Source organism: Rhinatrema bivittatum, chromosome 4, assembly GCF_901001135.1.
Source record: "Rhinatrema bivittatum chromosome 4, aRhiBiv1.1, whole genome shotgun sequence".
In the NCBI taxonomy this organism is placed as follows: Eukaryota; Metazoa; Chordata; class Amphibia; order Gymnophiona; family Rhinatrematidae; genus Rhinatrema; species Rhinatrema bivittatum.
Window position 1 is genome coordinate 372,225,787 of NC_042618.1, and position 19,124 is coordinate 372,244,910.

The window sequence follows — 19,124 nt, forward strand, 5'->3', positions numbered from 1 at the left end:
CATCTGCAATAATGCACACAAACTAATGCGCTTATACACTCCTGGGGAGTGAATATGTAAGTGCCAGTAATGGTTAGCAGAAAAATGGAGGTGATATTGCCCCTGTATAGGTCCTTGGTGAGACCTCACTTGGAATACCGTGTACAATGCTGGAGACCGCATCTTCAAAAGGTTATAAAATAGGATGGAGTCAGTCCAGAGGGTGGCTACTAAAATGGTCAGTGGTCTTCATTCTAACACATATGGGGGACAGACTTAAAGATCTAAACAGGTATACCCTAGAGCAGTGGTTCTCAACCTTTTTTCGGTCAGGACACACCTGCCAGATGGTTTTCACATGCATGACACACTGAACATATGACCGTCATAGGGCTAAATGTAAACATACACTCTGAATCCATAGGAATCCCCTCAACAATGGCTGCAGAGTAGAACTAGGACACTCCCCATACAATTCACCATATAAAAAGATTTTCTGAATCTGGTGTCATCTCATTAACAGCAAAATAAACTCCCTCTACTACCAGGCATAATAGCCCCTTCCTTATGAAAAGTCTAAAATTACCACTAATGCATGTCCTATTGAGAAAACACAACAAATAAGATTGATACAAATGCCTACATGCTAGTAAAATACCTCACCTCATTCACACACATAGAAGTGACCTTCAAGTACAAAAAGACCACAAATTACAAGTATGGAGACAGAAGCTGGAATGGAAACGCAAAAAAGCCACTCTGCAAGCAGTGCAAAACTGGAGAAATGGAAATAGAAATACAGCACCTACATACAGGCCGATACAGAACATTTAGCTCCCATTTGGCTGCAAGTTTTAGACTCGCTATTATTACCCCTTATACTGTAAAGGGGTAAGAGTGCATGGAAAACGTGTGGCCAACCCCCCCGAAACTAATAGTGCTCATCACATGCAAATGCACGTTGATGAGCCTATTAGTTATTCGCCCAGAATACTGAAAGTCGCACATTTTACTTTCAGAAATTAACGCCTGCCTTTAACTTTGAAAGCACCGGGAAAAGTGTACAGAAAAGCAGAAAAAAAACTGCTTTTCTATACACCCTCCGACTTAATATCACAGCAATATTAAGTTGGAGGCACCAAAAATAATAATTAAAAAAAAATACCCCCTCCCCCCCAAAAACAAAATCTGCCCGCCAGTCGGTGAGTTCGAAAACAGCCACTCAGTTTTGCCGGTGTTCGTTTTCCAAACCAGTGGCTGTCAGCAGATAAAATTAAGTGTCTGTTGTCAGACCCACTGACAGCCACCACTTCCGCTAATAAGGAGGCGCTTCATTTGAATGCAAAATCGTGCGCCCAGGAGAGGTGCCTGGGCACATGTCGGGAGAGCGGGCACTTGACTCGGAGTGCCGGCTCTCCCGCACCTCTTATTGCATCGGCCTGATTGTCCCAGCATCTGCAATAATGCACACAAACTAATGCGCTCAAAGTTACATCTGTATTATACAACACACTCAAACAGTAACAACCCTACTATGAAAGTCAACACTATAAATATTAAACCAGGCCCTAAACACTAATACACCTCCTATTAGGAAAAACAGAATAAGCCAAGCTGCTATAAATCCCCACACAGAAACAACTAAAATTATCCTAATAATTGTTTCAAAATAGCTGATGAACAGAACAACATCTAACAATTAAAAACAAAAAAAATTAAAAATTTTCCAAACACCAATAAAATATTTCAAAACAGCAGAAACATCACATAATACCCAATAATTAAAATGGCAGTCAAACAAGATAAACTTAAAAGGCCACTGTTATTTACTCTCTCCAGCAGCTCTCCTACTTGCAGGCCAGTAGAACACACTAGAAGCAGCAGTGGATGCTGATCTCGTGGTCCTCTTCCTTAGGGCCCACAGCCAGTTTCTCTCTCTCTCTCACACACAAACACACACGGCTGTTTCCCTCACACACAAACCAGTTACCTTCCCTGACCAGTCTGTCTCCCTTAGATACAGCAGTCACCTCTTTTACTAGTCTCTCTCTCTTTCACATATTTATATTGAACTTTTGTATATAATTATTCTCCTCTATCTCTTTCTATTTCTTACATTCCCAGTTCATTAGCCCTTGTTAATTGTAACTGCTTCTCTTCATCACGTTATTTATGTTTTTTGGTTGTATTATCCGCACCCCTGTTTTCTGTAAACCGACATGATGTGAACGAGTTCATGAATGCCGGTATAAAAAAACCTTAAATAAATAAATAAATAAATATGTACACAAGTCATCTCCCTGACCAGTCTTTATCTCTCTCTCTCACACACACACGTCACCTCCACATATGCTCTCTCACTTAGAAACATACTGTCAATCATACATGCACAAACGTGCTGTCTCTTACTTTCATACATGCTATCACACATACACGCTCTCCCCCACGACCCCGCCCTCCCTAGCACAAATGGCAGCTGCAGGAGCCTCCTTCTCCAGGCCCTGCAGCTCGAGAATGGAGAATCCCATTGGTTGCAGGGGCTAAATCTGCACTCTCTCCTGTTGCTGATTGCCGGCTGTGCTTCATTTTGTCTGGGCTCACACTTCTGCTACTTTTTGCAGCATGGTCTTTTCTTCCTGCATATCTCCTGTGCATCACTTCCGGGCTGTGGGGAAGGGAAGAAGAAAAGGCCATACCGCTGTTACCAGCTTCCACTAATTGTTGCTGTTCCTGCCCGGATGGAACCAGTGGCATAGCCAGAATTGATTTTTTTGGGTGGGCACAAGGTTAACATGGGTGGGCTGTAGGCATGCAGGTCTGAGACCTACCAGTTGTTTTCTTATTGATATATAATGCCATATACTGCACCCTAGAATGGCCTTCTAAGTAATCTGCAACAGCTATTATGCATCATGCGTGAAACTTTAAAACATTTTACCTCAATTATTTCAAGCACTTACCAGCATTAAAAATTCCTTACTAATCAAAATTTATTTTATATTTATTGCAGTTTATAAATGCACAAGTATAGAAAACAATCAGGTCCAATCATGTAATAAAACAATGTATTCTTTCATGAACCATCTTTGCAGAAAACCAGAAATCTTCATAAATACAATAAAATATAATTAATCATCAGAACGGGTGCAGCTCAGAGCTAGGGCAATTCACATTACAGCTAACATGAAAAAAAAATGTCAAATTCTGGTGTCACCTCAGCAAAAAATAACCCTCCACTGCTATTTTGTGAAGTAACACAAACTCTTGCAAAGAAAGAGGCATCTAGAACCTTGCCATACAATCACAGCACTATCAGGATTCAAAAGCAACAATGCAAATACTACACCAGGCCCTAGAACATTAATACATCACCTACGGGAGTAACAGAACAAGCTGGACTACTACTACAGAGAAACTACACACTAGCAGAAATACTGCATTTCAGTCACACACAGGCAAAATAGAGACCGATCTTTACCTAATATAAAAATAAGGGACCACAAATTAGAAACAGAAACATGCAGATAAAACCAAAGTAGAAAGCCTGATAAACTAAAGTCTCTGAACAGTGGAATACTGAAGAAACAGCAAAATACAAAAATATAAGAAATGCACATTCCCAAAGATGGCATATCTAACATCTCAAAATAATTTTTTTTATAACTTTGTTGTCTGATCTTTGATTTTTTCTAATCAGTTGGTCCTGGTCTCTTTTTCCTATTTTTTCCCTTGTCGCTCCTTTCCTAATTCTTTTTCAGTGTCTTTTTCCCTTACACACAAAAACACCCACACGCTCTCACTCTCATATGCTCCCCCCCCCCCCCCGCCCCCCACACACACACACAAGCTCACATTCTCTGCAGATACACATACAAGCTCTCACTTTCCCACCCCTCCCCAGGCTTACATTCTTATGTACACACAGACGCACATCCAGGCACCTACTGTCACCCACACACACTCAAACCCAGACTCCCATTCTCACCCACAAATCAATGCTCCTATTCTCACCCACACATACACATATTCAAGTTCCCATTCACACCCACACACACAAACCCAGACTCCCATTCTCACCCACACATACACACATTTAAGGACCCATTCTTACCCACATATTCAAGTTTCCATTCTCACCCACACACAAACCCAGGCTCCCATTCTCACCCATATATACACACATTCAAGCTTCCATTCTCACCCACACACAAACCCAGGCTTCTATTTTCACCCACACATACATACATTCAAGCTCCCATTCTCTCACACACACACCCCACCCAGGCTCCCATTGTCACACACATACAAGCCCGCGCACAGCTTCCGCTTCCTCCCCCTCCCAAGCAGGAAGATCAGTTGGCTTCTCCTGCTGCCACCGGCCTCCTGCTATCTTTGGGCCATATGGCCCACCAATCTTCCTGCTTGGGGGGGGAGGAGAGGAAGCGGAAGCTATGTGCGGCGCTTCTGCTCCCTCCCCCCCCAAAATAGGGAGATCGGTGGGCCATACGGCCGCAGGTTCGTTTCCCCATGTGTGCTGTGCAAATGCACGGAATGGCATGCCGGCCCTGGGTTCTCCTCTTCGCCACGCGGAGATGGGATCCCACGACAGCCTTGCAGGTCCGGTGCTCCACTTCCGGTTCCAGTTGGGTGGGCCTGGGTCCAAATTGGGTGGGCAGCTGCCCACCCAGGCCCACTCGTGGCTATGCCACTGGACGGAACAGCAGCAGTGTTAGTGGAAGAATTTGTGCGTTTCGCCTCGATGAAAGAGAGGGAAGTGCAACCGGGGCAGCAGGACACTGGAAAGTTGCAACACGCCTGCCGGTGCTTGGCAACACACTGGTTGAGAATCACTGCCCTAGAGGAAAGGTGAGATAGGGGAGATATGATAGAGACATTCAAATATCTCAAAGGTTTCCAACCACAGTAGGTGAGCCTTTTTCAATGGAAAGGAGGCTCTAGAACAAGGGGTCATGAGATGAGGGTGAGAAGGGATAGACTCAGGAGTAATCTTAGGAAATATTTCTTTACAGAGAGGATAGTAGATATGTGAAACAGCCTCCCAGTGGAAGTGGTAAAAATAAAAACAGTATCTGAATTCAAGAACTGCTCTTTGTTGAGCAGTTCTTCGTTGTATGTAAACCGGAGTGATTTGTAGTCCCTACAAGAACTTCGGTATATAAAAATTAAAAATAAATAAATATAAATAAATAAGAAAACATAGGATAAATACAGGTGATCTCTAAGGAAGTGATGGGAATTATAATGCTTAATTAATTAGTCGGATGGGCAGTCTAGGTGGGCCATATGGTCTTTTTCTGCCGTCATATTTCTATGTTTCTAGGTACCATCACTTACATATTTATTCACTCCACTGTAATTTGGATTGGTCAGCTTCACTGACAGCTGAACCAATCCCCATTCAGAATTTTATATGCACGAGTTGATGGCTCTTTTTAAGTGACCATTTCTGATTACCACAACTTTTTCCTATTTTGAGTTTCTTATCCTAACTGCTCAGTTTGCATTTCTCTGCTCATGTAACATGATGCACACTCAGAAATGCAGCTGTGTTTTCTCTCCATAGTAAATTTATTATTTATTTATTTCAGGATTTTTTTTTATACCACGGCATGTTCTGGGCATCACCTCGGTTTACAATGAACCACAATGCAGCACCAGGCTTTACAATAAACTAATTAAATAACAATCATTGAAATAAAGCGGCAACAGGCGTTACAATAAAAGAATTAAATAACAACCATTGAAATACATAAGTAAGTAACAGTCATTGCATTAAATGCACAATAAGAGCACATTGTTTGAGGAACGAGTGAAATTTATATAAAAGGTAGAATGTTCTAATGGGACACACAATGGAGAAAGGGAGATGGGGCAATGGTAGGATATTCTAATGGGACACATATTGGAGAGAGGAGGCCAGAGCATGGAAATCTTAGGGGGGGGCGGGAAAGAGGAGAGTGAGAGAGAGCAAATTTGAGGGTCATGTCAGTTATGGGTATGCTTGTTTGAACAGCCATTGTGCGAGTGAACATCCCACTCACTGTATCTTGATTACTTTTCTTTCTTTTGAAAGAATACAAAATAGTAAGAATACATTTTAACTAATAAACTGAGGAAATATGACTAATGAATCAAAAAGATAGCATATTTGTACAAAACCACAGCCTGATTTTTACAGAATGCCCCATAGGCATACAAGGATATTTGATGTATTCTAAGGCATCAATATAACACAAAATAAAAGTGATTGACTGCCATTGCAATGGACTTTATAGTACAGCAATAACAGCAGTGACTGCATTAAGAGATATTGGACAGTGCACTTACCCTCTTGTTGGCCCTCCAACAGAAACTACTTGCAGAGGGAATGGTCCTCTCCCTCGTCCACGTCTGCTTCCAGCCCAGTGGCCAACAACAGTGCCAGCAATTTCCAGCTTTCCTCCCTGAGAGGGAATAGGCTGCACTCCTACACAATAGCAAGGAAGAAATGGAGTTGATCTTTCACTGTTTCTAGCTTAAGACCTATCACATGCAGCAAGCAGCTTACTCTAGCAACTTTCACCAAGAAAACAGATTCATTGCTTGATGCGCAGGTAAACAAAAGCAATTAACAGTTTATCTCAATTTATAGATGACAGACTTAAAAATGGATGCAAAATGTTCTCCATTTTATAAATATGTTAAACATAACCCACCAAAATAAATGCTCTAGGCAAAGAACAGCATTGTATAGTATATAGCAAACACAGAATCATAAAACAAAATTAAAAAAAGCTATCCAACATAGTGTGTCAAAAATGTAAGAGTCAAGATTTTCCATTGTAATGGGTCTTTGATCTGTGTTCCTCTGGTTCACCAGCAAGCTTTATACATTAATTAATATCTAAAGAAGTTTATTTGTTATATAGTACTAGTGTAAAAGTTCCCATTACATATACTGGTATTTAAATATTTTGGTTAAACTTTGTTGAATCAGTAATAATTACTAGGTTGAAAAAAAAACACATACCACAAATATCTAGTTATTTTTAACTCAAAACTTGACTAATGTATGTGTGCCATTTAGTGTGTTATTTAATATGACATGCCTTACGGTGTCAGTGAATGCATGTGTCAAAACATTGTATTGAGCTGTTTTTACATGGTGGTGTAAATAATGGAGTACATCATATTCACTGGTACTAAAATAGAGCCGAAGGAGGTCAGCAGTCACGGCAAAATATGGTAAGTACGATTGATGCCAATACCTAGGACACCATATATGGAGCAATATTCTACATGAAAATCTTACACTTTCCTTAATGATACTTTTTAAAAATTTGGCTTGCATGTGAATGGATACCAAAATAAAATTAAAAGACATTACAGAAAACAGTAATAAAAGGGATATATTAAATAGAAAAGTGTGAAAAATATAATACAAAAAATTAGCATGGCTATTTCCAAGGCTCTGCTTCCATCTCACACCAAATATTACAACTGTTCCTAACAGTTTTGGCCTAATTGTTAAGTCTAAATCAATGCTGCTAAATAAACAGTTTTAATTGATTATTGTTATTGGGAATATATTGTTGTTTAAAAGATTGAGAAATTACTACTTACCCGATAATTTCCTTTTCTTTAGTATAGACAGGTGGACCCAGGACACGTTGTTATGCACCTCTACCAGCAGATAGATACAAAGCAAAGGTGACATCACAGTATATATACCCCTGCAGTGACATCAGCTTGCCAGTATGCTCTGCAAAAGCCAACTGTGTACAGACTAACAAAACTTGATTAACAGATAACCATTCCAGCACTCAGCCATCAGGAAACACCGAGCTCAGACATGTAACATAAGAATATAAGAAATTGCCATGCTGGGTCAGACCAAGGGTCCATCAAGCCCAGCATCTTGTTTCCAACAGTGGCCAAACCAGGCTACAAGAACCTGGCAAGTACCCAAACACTAAGAAGATCCCATGCTACTGATGCCAGTAGTAGCAGAGGCCATTCCCTAAGTCAACTTGATTAATAGCAGTTAATGGACTTCTCCTCCAAGAACTTATCCAATCCTTTTTTAAACCCAGTTACACTAACTGTACTAACCATATCCTCTGGCATCAAATTCCAGAACTTAATTTTTATTTATTTATTTATTTAAAAGTTTTATATACCATACAATAAGGCATATGTATGCCCATCTACGCGGTTTACAAAAATACAAATATAAATTTATGACAAAAAGAAAAGAATTAAAATACAATTAAAATACATACATTATGTATTATAAGCACTGTTAAACAGGTGAGTTTTCAGTATTTTCTTAAAGTCTTTGGAATTTGCTGTCAGTCAAATTTGTTCAGGAAGAGAGTTCCACAGGGTCGGACCTGCTACAGAGAAGGCCCTTTTCCAAATTAAAGCTAGGCTTACTATTTTGACTGAGGGAATTTCTAACATACATTTGTCCATAGAGTGGAGTTGTTTTGGCGGTTTGTATATTCGCAGTAGGGAACAGTGCCACACAGAGTTGGAGTTGTAGAGGAGGTTCTGAATAGCGGACAGGATTTTGTATGTGATGCGATAGGTTATGGGGAGACAGTGAAGCAGTTGTAAGATGGGTGTTATATGTTCTTTTCATGGTAGATTGAATAACATTCTTGCAGTTGCATTTTGGACGAGCTGTAGAGGATGTATTGTTGATAGCGGTACTCCTAAATATAGTGAATTGCAGTAATCTAATTTTGTTAGAATTAAGGCTTATGTAACTGTGCGAAAATCAGATGGTAATAGTAAGGGTTTGAGGTTTTTTAAGCATATGTAACTTAAAGAAGGATTTTTTGACTATTTCAGATAATCTCAAGTCTATGATTATGCCTAGATTTTTTGCATGGTATTTTATGGGTATATGTTGATTTTCGAATGTGAATGTTTGTGGGGTTTGATGAATTGAGTCTGGAACTGTGGACAAGTATATTAATTTTGTTTTTGCACGTTTAATTTTAGTCTGTTATGTGATAATCAAGATTTTATTGTCATTAGGTAAATTTGTAGTAGGGAAATGTTTTGGACCAGGAATCAGAGAATGGTATGATGAACTGTATGTCATCCGCGTATATTTTGAAATTTAAGTTTAGTCCATCTAAGAGGCGGCATGGGGCAAAAGATATATGTTGAAAAGCAAAGCTGAAAGCGATGAGCCTTGAGGTACACCAGTTTTGGTGTACCTCAACATGTCGATTTGAGATGAAAGTAGTAAACCATCGTAATGCTGTTCCGGTGATACCTATCTGTAACAAATTGGAAAGTAATGATCTGTGATTTAAGGTGTCAAAAGCTGCGGATATATCAATTAATACTAGGATGTAGTTTGTGTTAGAGTCAAACCCCCTGATGATGGTATCAAATGAGGAGATGAGTAATGATTCTGTGCTATGTGCTTTTCTGAAACCATGTTGGATTATTATGCAGTATATTATTGTCATCTATATAGTCAGAGATTTGATGTAGTACAACAGATTCTATTATTTTAGCTATAGAAGGGAGTGTAGCAATTGGGCGGTAGTTGGCTAAATCTGAGGAGTCTTGATTTTTCTTTTTAGGGATGGGTATAACAGATGTTTTCTTGATGGAATCCGGAAATAGACCTTGTGATAGCGAGGCATTTACTATCTTGGTAATTGATTGAGCGATATAATCTTTGATATCTTTGAGCAAATGTCCAGAGCAGGGATTGAAAGGACTTTTGGAAGGTTTTGATTTTGACAGAATGTTGATAATGGTATTATCACTGATATTTGTAAATTCCGAAAAGGAACAGGCGAGTTGAGGAATTGTGTGTTGAGTGAAAAAGAATTTTCTCCGATTAGTTTTAAATGTGCTACATGCTAATTTCTGTTGCGTTCATCGGTCGCAGACAGCTGCGACCACTCTGTCTTATCTCTTTTTCTCCCCTTTCACTCTCTTTGGGCAAGATGGCTGCCTCCGGTGCCAAGTGCCGAGGGCCTCGGCGTTTCCAAACCAGCATGGGCGCCCCCATCCGCCATGCTCACTCCTGTGGCCTCCTAGGGCACGAGTGCGCACATCTCCTATGCTCAAATACACGTCATGGCGGGAACCTCGGGGGCGGCCCCACTGCATGACGTCAGTACCTCCGGGTATATCTAGCCTCCGCCTCCGCTACCACTTTGAGTTAGCAAAGACTTTGCTTCGCTACTCTGACTGCTCTAAGCTGCACGCTTAGATGCCGCTTTCACGCTAAGGGCCTCGCTCCAGTAAGAAGCTCTAGACACCCACTCCTTGGGGGTCTCTCGCTTCCAACTTCCCTTCGGGGTTCCTCACTAAGACAACCGTGCCTCGGGAGTCTCTCTTTCTATTCTACTTTCAGGATATTGGACCATTGGGTACTCGCTCCTCGAGAGCCTATCTACCTTTATATCCTGCACCACAGACCTTCGGTCCCACCATTCTACCACCAGGAAGACGCCTTCATTCTGTGAGTACCTCTACGATCCGGCGCTCCAACTCCACCCACCAGCCATGGCGTTACCCGCACTGCGGGCTCCCGCCTATCGTGAACATCTGGGTGAGACTTTACTTCTGAGCCTGTTGAGCGTACTGGCACTTCATGGATCAGTGCCTTACCTTCCTGCTTTCACCATCTATCTACAGCAGTACAATAAAGACTCTATCCATTCTGTGTCTGCTATCTGTGTCAGCCTATTGCAGTGGTTCCCCATGGGGCTCCTCCCCGTGGGCGGAGTCATCTCCATTGCCACCAAGGGTCCAAAATGCCTCAAACACAACTTCATAGAGTGCCCCCTAGTTCTTCTATTATTCGAAAGTGTAAATAACCGATTTACATCTACCTGTTCTAGACCTCTCATGATTTTAAAGACCTCTATCATATCCCTCCACAGCCGCCTCTTCTCCAAGATGAATAACCCTAACCTCTTTAGCTGTTCCATCCCCTTTTATCATTTTGGTTGCCCTTCTCTGTGCCTTCTCCAGTGCAACTACATTATATCTTTTTTGATATGTCGTGACCAGAGCTGTACACAATACTCAAGGTGCAGTCTCACCATGGAGCGATACAGAGGCATTATGACATTTTCCATTTTATTCACCATTCCCTTCCTAATAATTCCTAACATTCTGTTTGTTTTTTTGACTGCTGTAGCACACTGAGCCTTTGCAGATCTGCATACCATGGTCTCCTGCCAATGTGGTGCCACCAGAAGCACGATCCCTCTGTGACCCTCAATCTTCTGGACCACTCTGTCCAACATGGACAAAGGGGGGGGGGGGGGGGAGGCATTCAGTAGCTCTCCCTACAGTCACTCCTGTACGAGGGCATTGATTCCCAAGGACTTTGATCTCTCCTGCGACTGAAGAAACAAGGAAACTTTGGAGTGTGAGTAGTTCCAGAAACGGAAGGCCCAAGTGATTCACTATCACTGAAACACCTCAGTTGACACTTCCCTTTCTCCTGGATCCAAACTATCTGCTGAGAAGGTCTGCTCTTACATTGCCTTTTCCTGCAACGCGCAAGGCTGAGATCTCCTGAAGATGCACTTCTGCCCATTCCATAAGCTAGGCTATTTCCTGCAACACTTGCTGGCTCTTGGTTCCTCCCTGCCAGCTGATGTAAGCCACTGTCGTTGCATTGTCCGACATTATTTGGACCACACGACCCTGCGATCGGTCGCCGAACTGCAAGCATGCCAACCAGACTGCATGGGCTTCCAGCCAATTGATACTCTAGAGCAGGGGTCAGGAACCTTTTTGGCTGAGAGAGCCATAAACGCCACATATTTTAAAATGTAATTCCATGAGAGCCATACAATATGTTTAAAACTAAATACAAGTAAATGTGTGCATTTTATGTAAGATCACACTTTTAAAGTACAATAAGTCTCTGAAAATATTACACCAGGCCTTAAGACACCAATACATCTCCTATTAGGAAAACGGACCAAGTAAGGCTGCTATAGAGTCCTACACAGAAACTACACGCCAGCAGAAAACCTCACCTGAATCACGTGCTGTCCCTCACCTAACATAGAATAAAGAGACCAAAACGCATAACAAGAAGCATGCAGAAAAAACTGAATTGGAAACTGCAACAAGCCAGAGTCTCTGTATGCAGTATAACAAAGGAAAAAAGAAACATCACCCATCCTTATAAAACAAATCAAGAAATATAAAATCATCAGCAGTAAAACTGTACTAACAAAAAGAACATATTTCGAAACAGCTGATGAGTGGAATATCCAATAATTAAAAACTCATATAAAACATTTCCAGATACCAACAAAATATTTCAAAATAGCAGACACAAAGACCCAGTAATGAAAAATAATAAGGATACAAAAATTTTTTTGCTCTGCATACCTGGGAATGTTTGATATCCAGGTGTCCTGAGATTGTTCTGAATTAGCAGGAGGTGGGGTGGTTTGCTTGGAACTTTCTCCTCTCTAAGTCACATACCAGCGCTCTCTCTCACACTGGCTCTCAATGACACACCTATACACACATGCTCTCAGTACTCACATATACACATGTTTTTTCTCTCTCACTTATATAGGCTCTTAATTACACATTTACACACACATGCTGTCTATCTTTTCACGCTTACACACACACACAGGCTTTCAATCACATAAATACATGCTGTCTTTCTCTCACACACAGACTCTCATTCACATGCTTACAAACATGTCCTCTCTTTCTCTCATTTACACACAGGCTCTCAATCACATACTCACATGCTCCATCACCTAAACCAGCTCTCAATCACACACAGACACACATGATCTCTCTCTTACTTATACACACAGGCTCTTAATCATACATACACATGATTTCTCTCACACACAAAGGATCTCAATCATACACACATACTCTTTCACACAAACAGGTTTTCAATCACAAACTTACACATACAGGTTCCCAAACTTACACATACAGGTTCCCAATGGTAAACTTACATTCATGCTCTCTCTCTCTCTCTCACAGGCAGGCTCTCAATCACAGACATACTCTCTTTCACATGTACAGGCTCTCAATCATTCACATACATGCAATCTCTCTCACACACACACACACAGCCCCCCAATCATTCACATACATGCAATCTCTCTCACACACACACAGCCCCCCCCCCCCCCCCGGCAGAGGAAGTGGAGAGTATCGGGTGCGTGCGCGGCAAGAAGAGGCCACGCTAGTGCGCTCGGCATCGGCCCGAAGAAAAGAAGACTGCAGCGCGGCTCGGAGGAAAATGAAGAGGTTCAGCCACGGCCGATGGGACTCCGCCTCCGCGAGGGCTGAAAATGAAGAGGTTAAAGTTGGGAGGAGTCTGCTGCTGCCGCGAGTTCCCGGGGTGAGGGAGAGAGAGAGTGAATTCACTCGCTCATTCACTCTCTCTCTCCCCTCACCCCGGGAACTCGCGGCAGCAGCAGCCTCCTCCCAACGCTAACCTCTTCATTTTCAGCCCTCGCGGAGGCGGAGTCCCATCGGCCGCGGCTGAACCTCTTCATTTTCCTCCGAGCCGCGCTGCAGTCTTCTTTTCTTCGGGCCGATGCTGAGCGCACTAGCGTGGCCTCTTCTTGCCGCGCACGCACCCGATACTCTCCACTTCCTCTTCCGGGCCGCGGGGGGTCGGGAAGAAAAGAGCACGCCGGTGCCGCTGACTCCAGCTGTCCTGCCGCGTTCCGCCCGGGCTGACAGCATTTTAAGCCCAGGCGGAGGAGGATCGGGGAGCAGCTGGGTCAGCGGGAAAGTGTGGCGACTGTCTGCGAGCCAGATGCAGCCCTCAAAAGAGCCATATCTGGCTCGCGAGCCATGGGTTCCTGACCCCTGCTCTAGAGAGACTCTTCTGGACTCCAGTGCCCCTGCGCCATCAGCTCCTGACAGTGAGCCTCCCAACCCTAATGACTCACATCTGTCGTGAGTACCAGGCAATCTGGGGAGCTTAGGGAAACCCCTTTCTCAGATGAAACACCTTCAACCACCACTGCAGGTGAGAGCAGACCTCCATTGGCAGGTGAAGCCCAATCAAATAGTATTGAGATTGTGGGCTCCAATGAGATAGCAGATTGCGCTGAAGAGGACACATATGAGCCCTCGCCCAAGGCACCACTCTCAGGGTCGCTGCCATCAATCCGAGCACATGCAGATAGGACCACACAGTCAGGCGTATTGAGTTCATCAATAGAAACACCTATGCCATCAATTTCTGAATGCAACCCTCCAGCAGGAACACCTTGCCCTACTTCATGTCAAACCGAAAACCAAGGTACTCCAGTGACTGAGATGGCTGAAGACTGCTCTTGGCCAGGTACGCCACCTAACTGATCTCTTGGAACAATGAGATCACTTTGTGTGACACCAGGAGTCTCTCTTCCAGAGTCTTGGCCCAAATCAGCCAGTCATCCAAGTACGGGTGTACCAGAATCTCATCCTCTCTCAACTCTGCTGCCACCATCACCATAACCTTGGAAAAGGTTCTGGGCACGGTGGCCAGACCAAAAGGCAGCACTCAAAATTGATGATGATGTCCTAAAACCATGACTCTCAGAAAACATTGATGCTCTAGCCAGATGGGAATATGAAAGTACGTCTCGGACAGATCCAAGGACATCAGAAACTCCCCCAACTACACAGCTATTATCAAAATTTAGGCATCCAAAATTTAAGTGTACTAATTTGTGCCTCGATGGATGCTCAAAAACTGAGTGCACTCAATGCTGCTCAGATTGTGCATATAGGTACGCATGTGCCACAGACAGATACTGCTACCAACTGGACACCCAAGCAGGCATTCAACTAAGCGTTAAAAAAAATAGGCGCACAACTGGATGCACAACCAGACTCACTCACACAGGCAGTGCTGAAGAAAGTAGCCTAATGCGCAGGAAAACATGTGAAAATGCCACCGCGGCCTACCACATGGCACACAGAAATAAACCTGAGCGGGGCCTAGCTGAAAGGCTGCTCAACTTGCCAAGCTGCCCACTTCCCCTAAACTCCCTTAGAGATGGGAATGGATGTCGGATCAGCGCACCGAGCACAGAGACACAAGGATGGAAGGAATCCCTACAAAAACCCTCATTCTCTCTTTTTTTGGCTTTACCTAAGCTCGACCCGTTCTGACTGAGTATAGAATCAGTCTCCAGCTATGCGGGGGGGGGGGGGGGGGGGGGGGAGAGGGCATATACCATTACCGCTGCGCTCAGCTTCCTGCACCCGCTTGCCTTTCAGTTGTCTTTTACAGCTAAGTCCATCCTGGCTGAAAACCAGCTACCTGACCAAGGCATTCATCTGAGGGAAAATCCAATATATATCGCCTCAGGAATTCTCAACTGAGGGAGGGACCATATGGTATCACCACAGGAGAGTGGTGCAAATTAATTTTTTTTCTTCTTTTCTCCTTCTGAAAACTTTAAGCAATCCCCAGTAGTGAGATACATGTCCACCATCTGCTGCAGATGGAGAATACTGACGGGCTGATGTCACTGCTGGAGTTTATATACTGTGATATCAGCTTTGCTCCGTATGCATCTGCTGGTAGAGGTGACAACCCACTTGTTCTGGATCCACCTGTCCAAACGCTAAGAAATATGTTGGGGTTTTTTTGGTTTGTTTTTTTTAATGTACATGTGTACTTTGTGGAACTTGATTTTATTGTTCCCTGCTATAAGGCCTATGGTAGTTAAGTGGGTAATTAATCAATAAGATCTATAATTTCTGGCCTGTCAGCAATGCCAATCATGAAGAAATCAAGTCACAGTAACTAGAATAAAACAAGTAAAGCTCACTAGTTACAGATGTTAACTATTTATAACAATGCACCTACCAGGAAAACCTCTCCCCCTGCCTTGAGGTGGTGGCATAGGCCCAAAGGGTCGAGGATACATAGCAGCTGGATAGAAAGGCATAGCAGGTGGAGGGGGAAAGGGGAGCGGGTGGTTCTGTCTCGAGAAATGCAACCCTTCCAGGATACTCTGGCGCATTTTTTCAACCTTGGCAGCTTGCTCAGCCTAGACCAGAAAAATTGCAAGGATTCCAAAAAATAAAATAAAATACACATCACATGCTTTTAAAAGACTCCAGATTAGTATAATAGGAGGTAAACTTTATATCTTAATGCCAGAATGGAAAGCATTTGCCTATATATATATTAATACAATTCTTAGCTTTTTGCTGCTTTTCCCATTATTTTTGCTAGAGTTTGAAAGCAGTTAAAGCCTAGGAGCCAGATTCAAAGAATGGGCAAATGTAGAAAGCAGAGTTGTTTACCTGTAACAGGTGTTCTCCCTGGACAGCAGGATGTTAGTCCTCACATATGGGTGACATCATCAGATGGAGCCCTGTCACGGAACACTTTTGTCAAAGTTTCTAGAACTTTGACTGGCACACTGAGCATGCCCAACATGACACTAACCCTGCAGCCACCAGGGGTCCCCCTTCAGTCTCATTTGTAGCAAAAGTACAAGCGAAAAATAAAATAATAAAACGTAAGCGAACCCAACTCTGCGGGGTGGCGGGCGGGTTTTGTGAGGACTAACATCCTGCTGTCCTGGGAGAACACCTGTTACAGGTAGCAACTCTGCTTTCTCCCAGGACAAACAGGATGGTAGTCCTCACATATAGGTGAATAGCAAGCTACAGGCTGAGTCATACGTATGAGGCCAAGCAGCACCGAACATGTGCAACAGGCACAACAACTGGGGTGCTGTTGGCAAGGATGAGGCAGCCTGACATTCACAGCGGGTCGAGATAGGACGAGTTGGGTTCCTACACTGGAAACAAATTTCTTAGGACAGACTGGCCAAAGACAGAATCCTGTCGCCCAGCCTTGTCCAGGCAGTAGTGAGCTGCGAAGGTGTGGAGAGAGCTCCATGTCGCAGCCCTGCAGATGTCAGCAATCGGTACCGAATGTTAGTGTGCTACTGAAGTTGCCTTTGCTCTGAGCGTGCCATCACTCGTCTCTGCAGTGGAAGGCCTGCTTGCTGGTAACAGAATGCAATGCAGTCTGCCAACCAGTTTGACAGTGTTTGCTTGCCCACTGCATTCCCAAGTTTGTTGTCATCAAAAGATACAAAGAGTTGGGTGGACTTCCTGTGGGCTGTAGTGTGGTCTAAGTAAAACGCAAGAGCACACTTACAGTCCAAGGTGTGGAGAACTCGCTCACCTGGTTGAGCGTGAGGTCTTGGAAAGAAAGTGGGCAAGACTATGGACTGATTTAAAAGGAAATCGGTTACCATCTTAGGAAGGAATTTAGGGTGAGTACGGAGAACCACCTGGTCATGGAGGAACCTTGTGTAGGGTGAGTAGGTCACAAGGGCCTGTAACTCACTCACTCTGTGAGCAGACGTGATGGCTACTAGGAAAAGTACTTTCCATGTAAGGTATCTGAGTTCGCAGGAGTGCAAGGGCTCAAAAAGAGTGTGCATGAGCCGTGCAAGTACCACACTGAGGTCCCATGCCACGACCGGTGGCCGAAGAGGAGGCTTAAGCTGTACTAAGTCTCTCATGAAGCGACTCACCAGGGGTTGAGCCGTTATTGGGGCATCCCCTATTCCTTGATGGTAAGCAGAGATGGCACTAAGGTGCACTTGGATAGATGATGTCTGGACACCAGATTCCGAGAGGTGCCAGAGATAATCTAACAGACTCGATGTGGGGCAAGAAAAGGGACCCAAACCCTTTTGTGTGCACCACAAGGTAAATCTCTTCCATTTAGAGCGGTAGGATTTCCACGTGGAAGGCTTCCATGAAGCTACTAGAACTTGAGATACTACAACCACTCAACCTTTCAAGTGATGTATCAGCCTTTCAACATCCAGGCCATCAGAGAGAGGGCCTGGAGGTTCGAGTGGCGCAACTTGACATGATTCTATGTTATGAGGTTGGGCGACATGCCCAGGCGAACGGGGTCCTGGACAAAAAGGTCGCGAAGCATGGGAAACCAAATTTGGCGCGGCCAATACGGGGCTATGAAAATCATTAAGCCCTGGTCCTGTTGTAGCTTCACGAGAGTCTTGCTTATTAGCGGAATCGGAGGATACGCATAAAGCAGGCCTTTGTTCCAGGGACGGGCGAAGGCATCTCTGGGCTGGTGCATGACGGTCCCTGTGCAGGGAGCAAAAGCTTTCCACTTTGTGGTTCTGACTGGACGCAAAGCGGGCAATGGTCGGATGACCTCACTGGTGGAAGATTCTGCTCGCAACAGAGGGATCCAGAGACCATTCGTGGGGCTCGAAACGTCGCCTGAGGCGGTCCGCCAGTGCATTCTGTGTGCTTACTAGATAAGTGGCTTGCAGAAGAATGGAATGCAACAGGGCCCAGACCCAAATCTGCGCCGCCTCCTGGCAAAGCAGATAAGAGCCAATGCCCCCGTTTATTCAGGTACCACATTGCAACTTGGTTGTCTGTTTGAATCAGGACAACTTTGTTGGAGAAACAATCCTGAAATGCATAAAGGGCATACCGCATTGCTCGAAGCTCCAGAAAATTGATTTGATGGGTCACTTCGGATGTTGTCCAAGTCCCTTGAGTTTGAAGGCCTTGGACGTGGGCTCCCCAACTTAAGTTGGAGGCGTCCGTAGTTAAGATCAACTGAGGAGCTGGTTTCTGGAAAGGAAGACCCATTTGTAAGTTGGCTTTGTGTGCCTACCAGGCAAGGGACAGATGAAGCTGGCTTGTTATGTGTACCAGTGATGAAGCGGCTGAGTAACTTGCCATCACTGGAATTTCAGAGTCCACTGGGTCACTCTCATGGCTTGCGTGCCGTAGGGGTGACATGGACTGTTGATGCCATGTGGCCAAGCAACTTGAGTAGCTGGCCAGCTGAGGCTCTTTTTCGACAGCGGATAAGGCTGGCAAAGTTGGACAGCGTAACCACACGGTCGTTGGGTAAGAATGCTCTGGACAGTGTCGTGTCGTGTCTAGGTCTGCTCCTATAAAGGAGAGAAGATGAGACGGTGTCAATTGGAATTTGGGGTAATTTATTAGAAATCCCAATGAGTTTAGAAGCCTTATGGTGAGACCGAGAGAGTCAAGGGCTGCTTGTTTTGACTGGCTTTTTATGAGCCAGTCGTCCAGGTATGGAAAAACGTGTACACCTCTGCTGTGTAACT

General features: G+C 44.0%; 1 protein-coding gene across 1 annotated transcript in view; it reads right to left on the reverse strand.

The window, feature by feature from the left end:
- Nucleotides 1-19,124, reverse strand: part of FAM120A (family with sequence similarity 120A) — a 239,048-nt gene that overhangs the window by 16,110 nt on the left and 203,814 nt on the right. The window contains exons 14-15 of the mRNA XM_029600848.1: nt 15,839-16,022; nt 6,328-6,466 (exon numbers count right to left, since the gene is read on the reverse strand). Of these exons, the coding sequence (XP_029456708.1) occupies nt 6,328-6,466; nt 15,839-16,022 (323 nt within the window). The remainder of the gene's footprint in view (nt 1-6,327; nt 6,467-15,838; nt 16,023-19,124) is intronic.